At 51.2% G+C, this 15,467-nt stretch overlaps 1 protein-coding gene across 9 annotated transcripts in view; it reads right to left on the reverse strand.

Moving 5' to 3' along the window:
• Positions 1,284-15,467, reverse strand: part of ATXN1 (ataxin 1) — a 202,329-nt gene continuing 188,145 nt past the window's right edge. For all 9 annotated transcript variants that reach the window (XM_021387886.1, XM_021387885.1, XM_021387878.1 and 6 more), the window contains 2 exons: positions 11,986-14,011; positions 1,284-5,200 (listed from right to left, as the gene is read on the reverse strand). In XM_021387886.1, coding sequence (XP_021243561.1) covers positions 4,670-5,200; positions 11,986-13,851 — 2,397 coding nt within the window. In that variant the 5' untranslated portion in view covers positions 13,852-14,011 and the 3' untranslated portion in view covers positions 1,284-4,669. The remainder of the gene's footprint in view (positions 5,201-11,985; positions 14,012-15,467) is intronic.

Genomic DNA, 15,467 nt, shown 5'->3' on the forward strand with positions numbered 1-15,467 from the left:
CTGGGGGCAGGCGGATAAACCAGGAAAGGAAATGGCTGACTGCACTCCGGCAATGCGTGTACCCCTCTGCTCTCACATCAGCACTGGGCAGAGAGCCCTGAGCGGACTCTGCTGGTACCTGTGGTGATAGGGAGGGAAGAGAGGGAAACCGCCTGTCCGAGTGCACGTCCCATTTTGCCTCATGGAGCCCATGGGCTGACCTCTCCGTCAGCACGCGTCCAGGTGTCAACAGGGCCGAGGTCCCCCTTTGAAGTAACACTGTTAGTGTTTAAAATGGAGAGGATTTGCTCTCCTCGATTTTGCTTGATTTAGCAGTTGCGAGTCTGAAGGGAATTTCACCATTTCCTTTTTAATATTGGCAACACACTTGAAGTGAAACAGATCTCTGCACAGAGTGAATTTTCATGATAACCAACAGCGACAGTTCGCGCTGAGCCTGCTGCTTTTGTATTGCAATCGATGTGATATCTACAAAGTTAAGTCATGAGATGCAGGAAATCCAAACTCGTCTGTAACGTTGTACATCCCTACTCCAGAGCAGTAAAAGTGCTGCTTCTGGTCACATCAGTGTACCACACATATGCCAGCCCCATCCCTGAGTAAAAGGTGTGAAAAGTTTCTAAATGTTCCTTGATTGAGGGAAACGAGAGCAGTGATGTCACTTCCCCAGCGCCGAGAAAACGACAAACAGCGGCCGAAGAACGTGACGCTGGGACGAGGGACCCGAAGGAGTCAGAGGAACGTCCTCGTCCCGACGTCCGGTTCATCGGGGGGAAAATCCCAACAGCGACGTACAAAACCATGAAGTAGGTCAACAGCAACGCCAACTCGGGCTCCAACTGTGGGACGTGAGGTAAGTGACATCAAACTCAAATTCCCCGCGATGTGGCCCAGACAAACTGAAACAATGCCTAAGTTAAACACTATAAGGAACAGTCATTTTATATATAGAGATATATAGATAGATTAGATAGATAGATAGATAGATAGACAGATAGATATTTTTAGAAATCCCTATAAAGAGGTTCTCGTTTTATTTTCTTCGCCCTGACTAATTTCTCGGTGATTGTATGCATTTCATTGTAAACTAAACAGGCCTGCTACAAAAAGAAGGAGAAGAAAAGAAAAAAAGAGACCCAAAGAAAAAGACGACCGCCGCAGCCCACGCCGCAGGCACGGGGCCGGAGCCAGAGGCACCCCACAGCCGGGAGCAGGGCCTCATGTGCGCAAAATCCCCTTCCCCCCTCCCCCCCCCCCTTGAAAAAATAACCCCCAAACTCCTCTCTTGGTGGTTGTGGGGTGAGCTTGGGTTAAGCTTTTCTTTTCTTCCTGGATCTTTTTTTTTTTCTCCCCGTTACACTGCGGAGGCCAGAGGCATGCATTCCAAACACACAGGGCCGCGGCAGGCCCGTGATTCACGTGCCACGCGCACCGAACACAAAAGGGGTCGGGGTGCCCCGGGTGGCAGGGACACCCGGCCCTCAATTCGTCGCTTTCTGGGGGGAGGGAGTTATTAACAGGAAAAGAAGGAAGGAAGGAAGGAACTGTTCCAAGAGAACAGAAAGGGGAAACCAGAAGAGGGTATGAGATCTAGCTAACACCGCACGGGTGAGTCTACGTTGGCACGTAAAGTATTGCACATCCTACAAAAGCCAAAGCACGGAAAGGGACAGTCGTTTGGAAAGAACCAGTTATTTCAGAATTCCTCAGTCTGAAATACAAGCACAGAACTAATACATTCCTATTGCTCCAAACTTATTTTTTTTATTAGTTTTCTTTTTTATTTTTTTTTTAGTGTTAGTCGAGTAGATCCAGTCAGTTCAACAGCCCCCGCTTCCTTATTGACCACAACCGTGAATGCGCGTGGTTCTCGTGGAGATTTTTTCCGAGTACGTGTGAATGACAGAAATAGTGGTACGAATGCCAAGTAACATCTGCGATTCTTTCTATTCCTTTACCATCGAAGCTCAAAAACGAAACAGGAAACGAAACAAAACAATAAATTGCAAGTGCCCTGAGCAGAGTATATGGAAGATTAAGCAACTTCTCTGAGCAGAAATATTAACGAAGAAGCACTACCTAAGCTGCGTGACTGTGAGAAGAAACCCGCTCAGCTATTTGGTAGCCCGCTGAGAGGTTAATAAAATTCAAGGAAATTCAAGAAAAGTTTCAAGCTATTTTAAACGTATTTCAACTTTTTGGTGCACCCCAGAATACGGTATAAAAACAATTAGTTCTGGTGTGAGCTAAATTTCAAGTAACACATAACAGAGTCAAAGCTGGGGTTTGGGGTTAACATTTCTTTTCTTAAATAAAAGCATTGCGTTTTAGGGGAGAGGGAAAACGAGATTTTCAATAGGCTCGTTCGCTTCAGGTACTGCATTTCCAATATCCAGAACTTTGATTTCCTTTCCTCCCCATCAGTACGGCTTCTTCAAAACTGCCTGAAGACGGGAACTCACCGACCGAAAGGATGACGCGAACGCTCGACCGCGCGGGGCCCGAGCCTGACCCCACGGAAACCAGCGGGGCCCTCCCTCCGCCGGCCCCAAGCGCTGAGCACCTCGTGCGGGCGGCCGGGTGCGCGGCCCTACTGGGGAGCCATGGGGCCGAGCGGCGCGCATCCCCGCGGCTCCTTCTGTACCAAACTCCTGAATCTAGTCGTCCGAATGGGAAATGAAAAGAACAAAGAATCGTAAGAGGAAAATAACATTCGGTTTGTTTTTTTTTTTAAAAAAAAACCAAACAAACACCTTGCTTACGTATAGAAATGTCTCTCGTGGAAAACTCTCAGCAAGTCTGAAGACAAATTCTCAGAGCTGTCCCGGTAGGACCTGGTTCTGTGTGGCAGATATGGCGGAGACCAAAATGGACTGGGAAAGGAACGTAACCCTACGAAACGGCCTAGAGCCAGGCAGGTTAGTGAGTCATTGCTACATTTGTTTATGCTCTTTCAGACCCCCCCCACCCCACAACATTATTAGGTAAAAACTGCAGGAATACCACACAAATGATAAACTCAAGATGTGCAAATTGCAAGATTCTTTAAAGTCCATCTTTTTCAAAAACACTGGACAAAGATTTTTTTTTTCTCTTTCCTTTCTCCTCTCTCTTATTTGTTTATTACCTGTCAGCTCGCATACGCCTTTAACTCTTTCTCAAGCATTAAAGTTTAAAAAGTGCCTCCTATTAAGTAGTCCTTTGTGGACAATGACTGTCACATACTAGTTCAATAATTCACATTCATCCCTTTGAAACCACATGGAAACTTTCAGCGCCTTGCCTGTGAGACAACTTTACAGAGTCGCGTGTAGTTACAGTGTTGAAGAGATTCGTTTGTTTGCTGCTGCTGCCTTCCGAGCAGATCAAAGTGAGATACAGTACGCGCCGAGCGTTAGACCAGGATGCTCAGCCATAAAGTGTGAACAGCATTTTAAGTGCTTAAAGACATTCTACGTTCCTCTTCAACATCGGGTTCCTGTGTCACACTGAAACTTGAAAAAAGTGGCACCGGTTGTCCATAATCATGAACCAAAAACAGTACTATAGAGTTAAAGACCGAGATCTGCAACCTAACTGCAAACGACGTGTGCCTGTGATCTCAAAGGGGCAGTATGCATCTCCCTCGTGGAAGCAAATGTCCATGGCATAACCTGACCGATGCGTCTAACACTGCACAGAAACAGGAGTGAGCCTGAGCCGGGCACATCACCCGGCCGGAGGCTCCCTGCACACCCACGCACACCCGCGCACACTCGCGCACACCCACGGCACCAGGCAACCCCACAGGGTGAATGGTGCAGCACAGCCGCCCCGTGTGTGTGTGTGTGTGCACGGCCTCTGGCACCGAACTGCACGAGCACGCAGAAGGAAACGTTGGCGTGGCAGTTGCTTCGCGAATAAAAATCAGTGCAGTCAGACCCCATGGGGGAAATATATATGTACGGATACACACACACACACACAAATATATATATATACATATATATATACATGCACATATATGTGTACATATATATACTGTGAATCTTGAGTAAGAGTTGGCTTATTGTTGACAAGGTCAGAGAGCATCCGATCCTTTTCAGTGACATCTGTGGGCTGTGTCCTCCGCATTCACCTGGGGTAGGGAAACCTCCCCACGAGCCCCCACAGCCGCGGGGCTGCCTCGGGCTGGGCACGCGCACACACGCACACCACGCGTGACACACGCACACCACGCATGACACGCACACCACGCGTGACACACACCTCTGCTACAGTTCCCTTCTCCTCACCTCCCCCCAAAAACTAGAACAGGAACCAAAACGAGGGAAAAAAAAAACAAACTAAAAAAACCCCAAACAATGAAAACAAAATCACAGCTGGACCCTGTCCTACACGAGGTGTTAGAAAACAGGAGCCATGACAACACATTCATTTCCACTAAGGGTGTGTGAAGCAGATACTGCCCCTTCTGTAGCTCTCAGGAAACCTAGTCACTGACAAACACTTGTGGAAAAACATATGCACCAGTCTCCTGCATAATACCAGCTGCAACTATAACAACAAGGTTATAACATAAACCTAAAATAAGATGATAACATGTAAATACTGGGTTATTTAGTCTACAGTACAGTAATCTGGATAAAAATGACAAGGGATAGCCTAATTTCCTTTCCCCAAACAACATTTACTTTCCTACATTGGATCGACCTTCAATGCAAATCTTAACCTCCTGAGGAATAAAAGAAGGCTTGGGAAGAGTCAAAGGTGGCTCCTCTTCGGATTTCTCTAGTTTCCGCGACTCGGGGGCTGACCACCTCCTCTTCCTCGTTGCCGGGGGCTTGCTGGGTTCTGTTTTGGTGAGCAAAGGTGCTGCAGGCAATCCTATTTTGTCCGGAAACTTCAGTTCACCATTCTCAGCTAACATCTGTGCACTTCCCTGATTAATCCCATTTTCCTGCTCCGCATACCTGTGTCTACTTCCAGCTAGACTGTCATTCTTTGAATGCTTCAGCAAGATGCTAGCTGAGTCCACGGGCTGGCCCTTTTTAATAGAGCCGTTCTTCAGGTTCTTGAGCGTAAGCGATATGCAGACGTCCCCCACTGAGAGTTTGGAGCATGGCAAATCAAAGAGCTGGCTGGTTCTCTCGGGGCAGCAGGATGACCAGCCTTGTCCAAATACAAAAAAAGGGTATTCTACCAAGACCTCCACGCTGACCTGCAGAAAGAGAGGAGACAGCAGAGGGAGAGGGAGAGAGGAGAGAGCGTCAGACGGGCCCTTTGCCTCGGTGCACGTGCGCAGCGGCCAGCAGTCGTCGCTGGCGAGAGTCAAGCAGGGAATGTGCCGCTGCCATTCGGTTTCTGTGAAATCTGCACATCGAGCACCAGACTTCAGGCTTGTCCTTGTCAAACGGGTGTTAACAGACTCTCTGAGCTCAGCACTTAGCACAAAACCTCAACAGGAATCGATCTTTACCTCTATCCAGCTGTTCACAGAGACCTAACAGGCAAAACAGCTTTGGCAGGTGACAAACTCTGCTCCCTGCCGTGCCCTTGTGGTACTTCGACCTCTGGCCCATGCTTACTGATAAGTTCCAGCCAGAGGACAGCTCCCTGAGCTGGAAGAGGCTCTGTTCCCAGCTCCAACACGCGATTTCCTAAATGACCACGGGAATGTCACCTCTCCTTCCCGGCCTCTGCCCATGAAGCTGCGTACTTACCTACATGAAATGGCTGAAAGCGTTGATTTACAGGGGAAGGCCACAGGTGAGCGCAGAGCTGTGTCTGTAGCAGCAGTGGGCATGAACCCACCTACCCTGAGCAGTCCCCGGGCCTGGACCAGCCTGTGCCTTCCTCGCACTGCTCTTCCAGCAGCCCACCTCTCTGATTATTTACCTATGAAAAGTGCCTTTCTTGATTTCACTGCTCAGCCCAGCCCTGCCAGTCCCCACTTCACCCCACTTTAAAAACACGTATGGCTCTGGGTCACGTCTCATCATCCCACATGCAGCTGTGACATCCAAGAGAGCAGACCAGAAGCAGGTGCCTGCTTCTCCGTGACCTTGCATGCGGTGGGGCCTAGGCTTAACACGATACGGCACCCAAATACCCGCTGATCTTTGCACCGTGCTCATCCTGGGGATCAGACGGGCAGATGTTGGCTCCTCTGACTCATGGCCTGCAGGACGGAGCCCTCCCAGCACAGCTCCCTAAGGGCAGGAAATACTGACTAACACTTTCAGAAAACCTGGCACACACTTTTAGCATGCTGTGTGTAACTCCAGTGAGACCTGCAGCTCTAAGAGGATAGCCTGTGCTTAGGCCAGCCACCCACTTGTCCCAAGAGCTCCACATCCTCTGGAGATCTCAGGCACAGGCAGTGTCTTGACTGCTGAACATCCGCCCGGCTGAGCCTGAAGCGCAGGAGAACACCCAAATAGCACAACCCGTGCTCATCTCATGTCCAAGGCACTCAGCATGCAAAGAGCACACCGACTGTCTGCAGAGCCCTCCTCTCTAGAAGCACGGGTTCATTTGAAGGGAATATCACAGCTGGCTTGGAAAATCATCACTTCACTTCATTGGAAGTGAATAATGATGTCATACCAAGTACAGCTTTCTACTGTTACAAATGCATTCCAACATGAAGGAACAGAAATGGTTAGAGACATGTACCAGGTACTCGGTGTTCAAACTCCTCTGTCTGTAATATCAGGAGTGTGAATCTTGGGATGGAGTTGCATAGCCTGGCTGCCAGCAGAAGCTCAGTGACCATCACAAAGGCTCCTTCTGGAAGTACCTCAGCTTCTGACGCAGGCATTGATTCCTTACAGTCCATGTTCTGACTGGCTAACACATCCCAAGGGCTCCTGGTTAGCAGCGCCCGGTAGCTCTGCTCCTCTCCCCACTGGTGCTGCTCCCCAAGAAACACCCTGCCTGCAAACAGGGCCCCAGGCAGCTCCCTGTGCACCACACAGGATCATCGTCCCCTTTGGCAAGAGGGCTGGATGTGGGGTGTCCCATAGCACAGAGCCGCCAGATCACGAAAGCCAAAGATTCCCTGTGGCTTTTGACTGGTTAAACCCACACCATGCCCTAGCAGACAACTGCAGTTCATGAGACAGTTGATTCCACTGACAGAAAAAACAAAAAAAACTTAAAAACGTCTATAAATACATGCTACAAACTTAGGACCAATCAAGTACACTTCATGTATTCTCTTGATGCTCCACCTGTCCAACGCAGGATTTGCAGAAACATCTGCCCCGAGTTTGTGATCCTATTCCACAGACGCATCCCAGTAAGGGGTCTGACCAGGAGAAGTGGGGCACGTGCACTATCATCTCTTCTGGATTTAGATGGAACCACTGCCTACACAGAGCTGTAGGCTTTCCTAATGGACAGAGATTTCTCATTTATATTGCTACAGTTCGCCTCTTCCTCTTTTCCTTCCTGTTTTTACATTTTTTCCTTTTTATACTTTCCCCACCCCATCAAAAGCAATGTGTATCCTTGGGCATCATCCGTGCTTGTGTGCATTATCCTCAGTAACACACAAGTTCCTCTTGATGGGAACACGCTTTCACAGCTTGCTGTACTTCTGTTTTACGTGGCAGATAAAACACATGCCTGAACACATCACGGAAACAAACTGCCACATTGGTGGTGGTGATCATGAACAGCACCAAATAAGAAAAATGGCGATCAATGCCAGAATCATCTGTGACCCAGTCACAGCGTTCATGAGCTTCTACTGATCTGGAACGCGTTCCCTCCCTCACCATTAAGCACTGTTCTAGCCAGCTGTGTGTGGATTCTGCTCAGCTGGGCTCTTAACATCACCATTCTCTACAAGCGATAGTAATCAAAGACCTTTTAAGAGTGACAGTTCAGAAGAAACACCTCCCCCATCATTCTCTCCTGACAGAAGAGAAGTTAATTCCAAAAGCTTCCTCCCCTGAGACCCTGACATCATTATTGTATGGGACAAAGACATCTGGAATTCCTTTCTGTGCCTTTCTGGCTACTAAGACAAGAAAGCAAGAAATCAAAACGCTGGCCCCTCTTCAAGTGCTCTGGGGCTCTGCTGTCAAGTCACTTCCCAATGACCAGTGAGAGCACCCAAAACTTTTCAGCGTAGTCAGTGAATACCTCCAATTTTCTATGCCCCTTTATCACGTGATGTCTCAGCCATGCTCAGCTGAAGGAAGGCAGTTCAGACTGCTCAGGAAGCGCAGGCTGGAGCTGGAGCACCTCTGACACATGCAGGAAGAGCCGGTGCACAGGGAATCACATTCCCAGCCTTTAGATAGAGCAGCATGGAAACCTGCGTTGGCAGGGCCCACTGCAGCAAGCAATGAGACAAGCACCAAAGCAAAGTAGAAGTGCGGATCTGGATGTCCTTGTGTCCAGGAACACAACACAGAGATCACATAAGGAAAGGGCGGGAGAGACCTCCACCTGCTGCAGTGAACAGATCAACATCTCTGCTTCTGTGCCTGTGTCTGTGCCAAAGGTAAAGAAAAGGAGAGAGATGGGCAAAACAAAACGCAAGTGGTTTGCGTGTGCAGAGATATATATGGGAAAATGGATGTCGGTCTAAAAAACACATGCACCGAACTGGCAGGGCTGCTAACTAGAGGTGAGCTTCTCCATCTCTCACGTCTCTTATTGTGTTTTTGAAAGAAAAGCTAAGTTATGACCCGAACGTCCATCCTTTCTTTTAAAGTTGTACTTTAGAAACGATGAGGAGCTGAAGCTCAGGGATGAAAGCGAGCATTTCAGAGAACTTCTTCTGCATCTCCTGTGTGCTGTAACCTTAACACAGATGGACGTGAATGGCTGCCTTCCGCTTGTTCCTGGCAGCAAAAGTAATGAGGATGTACGTGTCATTGCGACAATAATGTGTGGAATTACAAAGAGACGCAGATCCGTAGGGCTTTTTTTTTTTCTAGGCAATGCGAATCCAAGGGGAATAACAGCTGGACTTTGGGTTCTCATCCATTTGGTACCTGCTTCACTTCTTACTCATCCGCAGCAGGGATGCTGTGAAGTGGAAACATCACGTTTCTCAGGGCTGACAACTGTTTTACTGAAGAGGCATGTGGCTTTAGGTGGGTTAATTCTCTTCTGGTTTTCCACACCTGGCAGAGGATGGGACTAGCAAGGTGCCTGGCAGAGGGGGAGGTGGGAGGACAGCCTCCTTCTGCCCTAGCCCCACGCTAGGGAGGAGCAGTGGCGATGTGGTACAATAGCAGCTGCATGCTGCCTCTCTATGTGCGTGAGAGTTGTACACGCTCTGCTAAAAATAACCTCCTAGCGCTGTCCCTCAGTTGAGGTGGAAATTAGCTCATGTTTGCATCGAGTCTGAAAAGATGAGTTCATCAGTATTCTGATGGCTTCCCAGAGATCGCTGGGAGGAGTATTTAAGCGAACGGAAGCTAATGGTAACAACGCTATTTTTGTACGGCACTTAGTCGTTACAACTCACGTTCCCCTGATAACACCATTCTAAAAGGTCCCTCTTTCCAGAAGTATATCTGCAAGAGAAACTGAGTTTAATAAAGTACACTGGGAAGCCGAACTACGCATGCACCACATTCTCACCGCGCTTGGGAATCAGCACGGATCTGAGTGCAGCAGCACCACAGAGCCACTGCCCTGAACAGCCAGACTGAACAGCCGTCTCTCAATGGGAAGAAGGCTAAGCTCTCCTCACACGAGCCATTTTCTAACGAGTAATCAGTGCCGCATGCCTGCTAATAGGGCTAAATGCCTTCCTACAGCCACGCTGGGCCGAGGGCGAGGTCACACACGTAGAAACACTTCCCTCTCTCCAGCCAGGCACGGGAAAACCGGCACGGCTGTCCCTGTGCGCGGGGACACAGCTGAGCCGGGAAGGGACCCAAGCCCTGGAATCCGCAGGAAACCTAAATTAAACCCTCACGCTAATCATATCTCTGCGTGACTCTCCCTCGCTTTGGTTCTGGAAGCATCCCCCCGTGGGAAACACAGCTGGGGAGTATTTTGGCTGCGATGATGTCAGCCTGCTTCTGATAGGCTTCTGGATAAGGTGACACTTTGCTGGATGAGCCCGGCGCGCGCGTCTGTGCAGCCTCAGACCCGGCACGCGTTCTGCCAGAGGATGGCAGTCCGCCCTCTGCAAAGGGCCGCGCCGGCACATCCACCAGCCCGACACACACCATGCTACCTACCAGGTGACAACTGTGGAGGGGAGGCCGCTGCTTCTGAAATCTCACTATCCAAGGCACCGGGGCAAATCATAGGAACTGGTTCTGACACATCTATGGACAAGACACAAGGCGAATCTGCACAACAGACATGAGACAGCGGCTGTGTAGGGGTTGGACTCTTTGTGGGTCCCTTCCAACTCAGGCTGTTCTGTGATTCCATGACTGTAAGAATTCTGTGTGTGCGCTTTACTCCTCAGTACTGTACCTCTTTGTTTTTCCTTCTCCAAACCGTCAGCCTCAGGTGCTTTCCTACATCTGTCCCCTTCCAGCTCCCCTCTCCCTCTCTCCCTCTGGGCATCCATCACTGAGGATGCAGGGTGCTGCCCTTTGCAGCGCTTGTGCTCCAAACCAAACCAAAAACATGTGAAGCAAATTTATTTTAAATGAGTACCTCTACGGATGACACTATCCCTTACATCCAATCTACTCCAGCCTCAATAGAGCAGCATCTAAATTGCATAGAGAACAGACAGTATTTAGATAGTGCTTTATGACCAGTTACCGTCTTAACGTAAGAGTTACTTTGGAAAGTTACAGGCTTTTTCCTACCCTGGAAACCAGTGAGATACAAAGTTCAGAAGCACAGCCTGCCCGGCCACCTCAACGGTTTTTCTTTCCAAACTTCCCCTGAACACACAGTTTATGTGAGCTGTGCAGTGTTTAAACCACCCGCAGCTGAAGCCTCGGTAAAACTCTGCAGTGTTTCGGTAACTTAGGTGTGTGAGCGGACGTGTTCCCAGACAGCTCCAAGCTCTCTCCCAGCCATGGAAATTCACAGCCTTGTGCCCTACCTATTGCTCAAGGCTAGGATTTGTGCTGAATCTAGCCCGAGCTTTCTGGAGGGGATGGTCAAAATCACCTCTGAGAATGCAAATCATAGCTTCTCACACCGCTGAACTTCTTATTTTGCATTTTAATAAAAAACCATGAAGATCACGTAATTTCTCCTGCGGGTTCTCCAGCTATAAAATACAGCAGGATTTATACCAAAATACTAACCAGGCAATGAAGACCTTTGGGTAGGCCCACGGGTGGCAGCAGATCCACCCATCTGCCTTGGCTCTGACAGAGACACATTGCGTGACCTTACTTTGGCAAATCTCTTTGCTGCCCAGTGTTTTGGTTTGCCCCTAGTCTCAGGCTGGTTTTGCATGGTGCAAGGACAGGTTTTTTTACCGGAAGGGGTAGAGCCAGGATCCATCCCTTCCCAGACCTCATTTAACGGTTGGCAGTGGAGGCAAGGGTATGTCACTCAAGATCTCTGCATACCTGTGGACTTCCAAATGTAAGCAGCTTCTTTCCCCTATTTCTGCACCCACCACTGTTGTGTTTCAGCAGTGCTGAATGAAGACAGGCTGGGGCCTCGGGTGGTACTGCCTTGAGTACTATAATATGGCTGAGATTTCCTGCGCTGATCACACCTAGTGGATGTGTAAATGCCTCCCTTGGACTGATGAGGGCACTGAGCGTAATCCCACAGCACTTTAACCTGGGTGTAAGACAACTTGTGAGGGCAGTCCAATCCCCCAGAAAGTCATAGATATCTCATTTGATATCCAGGAGGCTACACTTGTCATCAGTGTGACCCTGATGGCTCCACGGCACTGTGAGACAGGTGGTTTTGGGGCCAGAGTCAGTCTCACAGAAGGGTGTGAAGAGCGAAGAACTACCCTCGGGCAGATCTGAAGCAGTTGGGACACACTGAGGTACCCCCAGTACTCCCACAACTCCCACCCTGTGTCGTTGTTACCTGTGCTCGATGCTCTCCAACCGCAAACTGTATCACAGCAATGCCTGGGTTATGGCTGTCTTCGATCCTCTCCACAGTGCTGGAGTCTATTTTCAGGTCATTGCTAATTTCCGCGCTCTGTATGAAGTCTTCTGTTTTTAAGTCCTCTACTTTCTTCAGCTCCCCGTTGGCCAGCTGGATGATCGACCCCTTCATGAAGTAGGGGGGCAGCGTGGGGGGGGCCGCGGCGGGGGATGCGATGGACTGCACCACGGGGAGGTGGATCTGCGCCTGCACCATGGTGGCCTGGTAGGCGGGCTGGGTGGTGTGGGGCTCGGCGCTGAAAGCCTCGCTCTTGGGGACAGCGGTGGTGACAAATGTGTGAGGCACTGCTGCGAACTGGGGAGACGAGGTGACAATGGCCGGCGCGACGCCCGACGGCTCGACGTCGGCGCTGCCGACCGGTATGAGTAGGGGCTGCGTGCCGGGGATCACCAGGTGCTGGGGCAGCCCCCCGGGGTACCCCAGCGCTTGCTGCTGGCTGCTCAGGTAGCCGATCACCGGCGGCTGGGTCCCGGCGTAGAAGGCCGTGGCCGGCAGCCCCACGGGGAGCTGCTCGGAGGCGCTGTGGGTCGTCTGGATGACCGTGTGGGGGGACAGCGTGGCCACGGCCTTCACCCCCTCGTGGCCCAGGGCCTGCTGCGGGGACAAAGCGTAGGAGCGGTGGGTTGGCTTTCCTAGGTGCAAGCTTCCCTTGTCGTTGAGGGCTGAGGGAGAGGTCTCTCGGTTGGTGGCCTGCTGCACCTCCAAGTCCGCGGTTGGCGTGCTGCTGTTGGGGACCACCATGACGGAGGCTCGGACCCCTGAGGACTCCCGGGCGCCGTACTCGGTGGGGCCCGAGTGCACCACCATGTGCCTGGTCTCGTAATGGTGGGGAGCTGGTTTATTGCCTGCTTTGACCAGACCCATGTCGGCAGAGGGTGAAATGCCATACCTCCGGCTCTTCTCTATCTCGCCGTTCAGCACCTCCTTGGCCTGCATGGCCTGCAGCCGGCCACTCTCGGGCTTCTTGGGGGCGTCCCTTGCGACAAAGTGCGAGGCATCGCTGTACTGCACCACCACCTGGGAGGAAGGGCCAAGGGTGAGCGTGTGGGGGATCACCGTCTGGTGGGGGTGCAGGGGGACCGGGATGGTTGGAGGAGAGACGTTTCTGACCACGCTCTGGGGAGAGCTGGAGATGTGGACGTACTGGTTCTGCTGGGTGGGTGGAGGAGACCCCGCAGCGATCAGCCCGGGCGTCCTAACCAGGTGCGGCTCGACTTTGTGCCCCTGCTGGCTTAAGCCGCTCATGCTGGCCAGCAACGTGGAATAAGCCTCCAGCTGGGAGCGCTGGGATGGAGTGGTCGCAACAGCTGTGGCCGCCGCCACGGCGCCGGTTGCCGAATTGGCGGTCGGGGAGATCAGCTGCGAGGGGATGAACCCGGCATATGGTCCGCTGTACTGGGGCCCGACGAACTGGAACGTGTGCTGCAGGTGCGTGTACTGCACAGGGGAGACGGGGGTCCCGGACTGGGAGAGTGCGGGCGAGTACACGGTGGGGAGCGTGGTGGGGGCCGGCACCGACCTGGGCGCGCTCGGTGGGGAATAGTCCAGCCCCGGCGGCGGCGGCTTGTGCAGGCCCTGCTGCAAGCCCACCTCCGCCGACGTCCCCCCGGGCCTGTGCCTGCCCCCCAGGGTGCTCTGGCTGCCGGGGAGCCATGCTAGGTTGTCCGTGCGGTGGTTGTCATTCGGCAGGATCGGCTTCACCTCCGAAGGCAGGCTGGTGGCGGGGATCTCTCGCTTCTTGGGCGGCAGGCATTCGTTGCTCCGCTCTTGGTTGGATTTCATCTTTCGCCGTCCCCCCTCCACTGTGATTGCTTCACTGTCTGGCTGGCTCTGATTTCAGTCTGATAAATGGAAAGTCACATTTGATTTCTGCAAGGGATCCAGTGACTTCATGAGGAATCATCTCCCCGTGAGCACGATCCTCCAACGGCTCCTCTGGATTCTGCAACGAGAGGGTGGGTGAGGGAGGGCGAAATCACACTGTCAGCACTGGGGAATGGGGACAAAAAACCTAACACCTCAAACCAGCATCTGAGAAAGTGAGAAAAAAGGTGGAAAGCCAACCGAGCTGGGCATTGCTCATCTCAAGGAGCAGTGGACAGCTGCACTGTAAACAGCAGCTAAAATCCTGGGCACATCTGCTAGCACATTGTGAAAATGATTAAAACTTCAGGGAGGTCGGAAACTCTCTGACCAAAAGGTGTCAGATTTATTTCCCAGTGTCTCACAGGCTCACTTCCTTCCCACTGCGCCTCTGAGGTTCACCCTTCCATTCTCTCCTTCCCCTCCAACAACAGCGTCGCCTTCACACCACCATGTCCTAAAGCACCCGGGAACATGGCGTGACCTCCTGCACAGTATTTGCACAGCAGCTGGCAGCTATATGTGGAGTGGAGGTAAGGTAAGCTACTGCCGAGCCCTCAAACGCAGCATCGCTGCTGGACCAGGGAGGCTGTGGGCAGCACGAGGGTGCTCCAGGAAGGAGCAAGTGAAGCTGAGCAAACTCCATCCTTGGAGGCGTTTGAGGCCAGGCTGGATGGGGTCCTGGGCAGCCTGATCTGGTAGGTGGCAGCCCTGCCCAAGGCAGGGGGTTGGAACTCAATGGTCTTTAAGGTCCCTTCCAACCCAAGCCATTCTGTGATTCTGTGACTATGAACTTGGCCCCAGAGATGCCTCATTCCTGCCTGGGAAAGCACATCCAGGTCTTCCTGATCCCAACTGAGAGCCCCCTCTGTGGTAAAAGCTCAGGATATTGTAAGGGGCTGGAGCAAAACCACCTCTCTGCTCTGCATCATGTAGCTCAGTGACTCCACCCATCCAAAGTCAACAAGGGCAAAGTCAGGTCCTTACTCTATTTTCTAAGGAAAATATCATAATTGAATCACATTATGCTTTGAAAGAAAACCCGACAGCCCTCCTCTACCTGCCTGACACCAGCAACAGAATTTAGGGAAAGGGACAGTTCCCAGCCATTGTTCAGCCCCTGCTTTCTAGCTGTGCTTCTGGCTGCCCCGAAGGAGCTGTGAGCAAAGGTGCTTACACACAACAGGCATTCTTGCAAGAAAAGTGTGCATTACATGAAAGAGAAAGGGAGAAAGAATTCAGAGTTGATGTGAAAGAAGATGGAAATAGGATATAAACCACTTTAAAGTGAATGCTGAGCAGCAGAAATGATAGCTATCTTATGGCAAATAATATTCCTTTGGGGGATTTCCCTTCCTACTGCCTCACTCCTAATGAACAATAAGCCTGATGTTTGTATGTGCATGCAGTGCTTTGAAGACATACCAGGCTAAGATGAAACCTATCTTTGAGCATTCTTTACAACCGTGGTTCTCCAACCTGCCATAATTCATCAGAAGCCCAAAGCATCCAATGGTTTGATACAATTTGTCTCA

Source organism: Numida meleagris, chromosome 2 (assembly GCF_002078875.1).
Source record: "Numida meleagris isolate 19003 breed g44 Domestic line chromosome 2, NumMel1.0, whole genome shotgun sequence".
NCBI lineage: Eukaryota > Metazoa > Chordata > Aves > Galliformes > Numididae > Numida > Numida meleagris.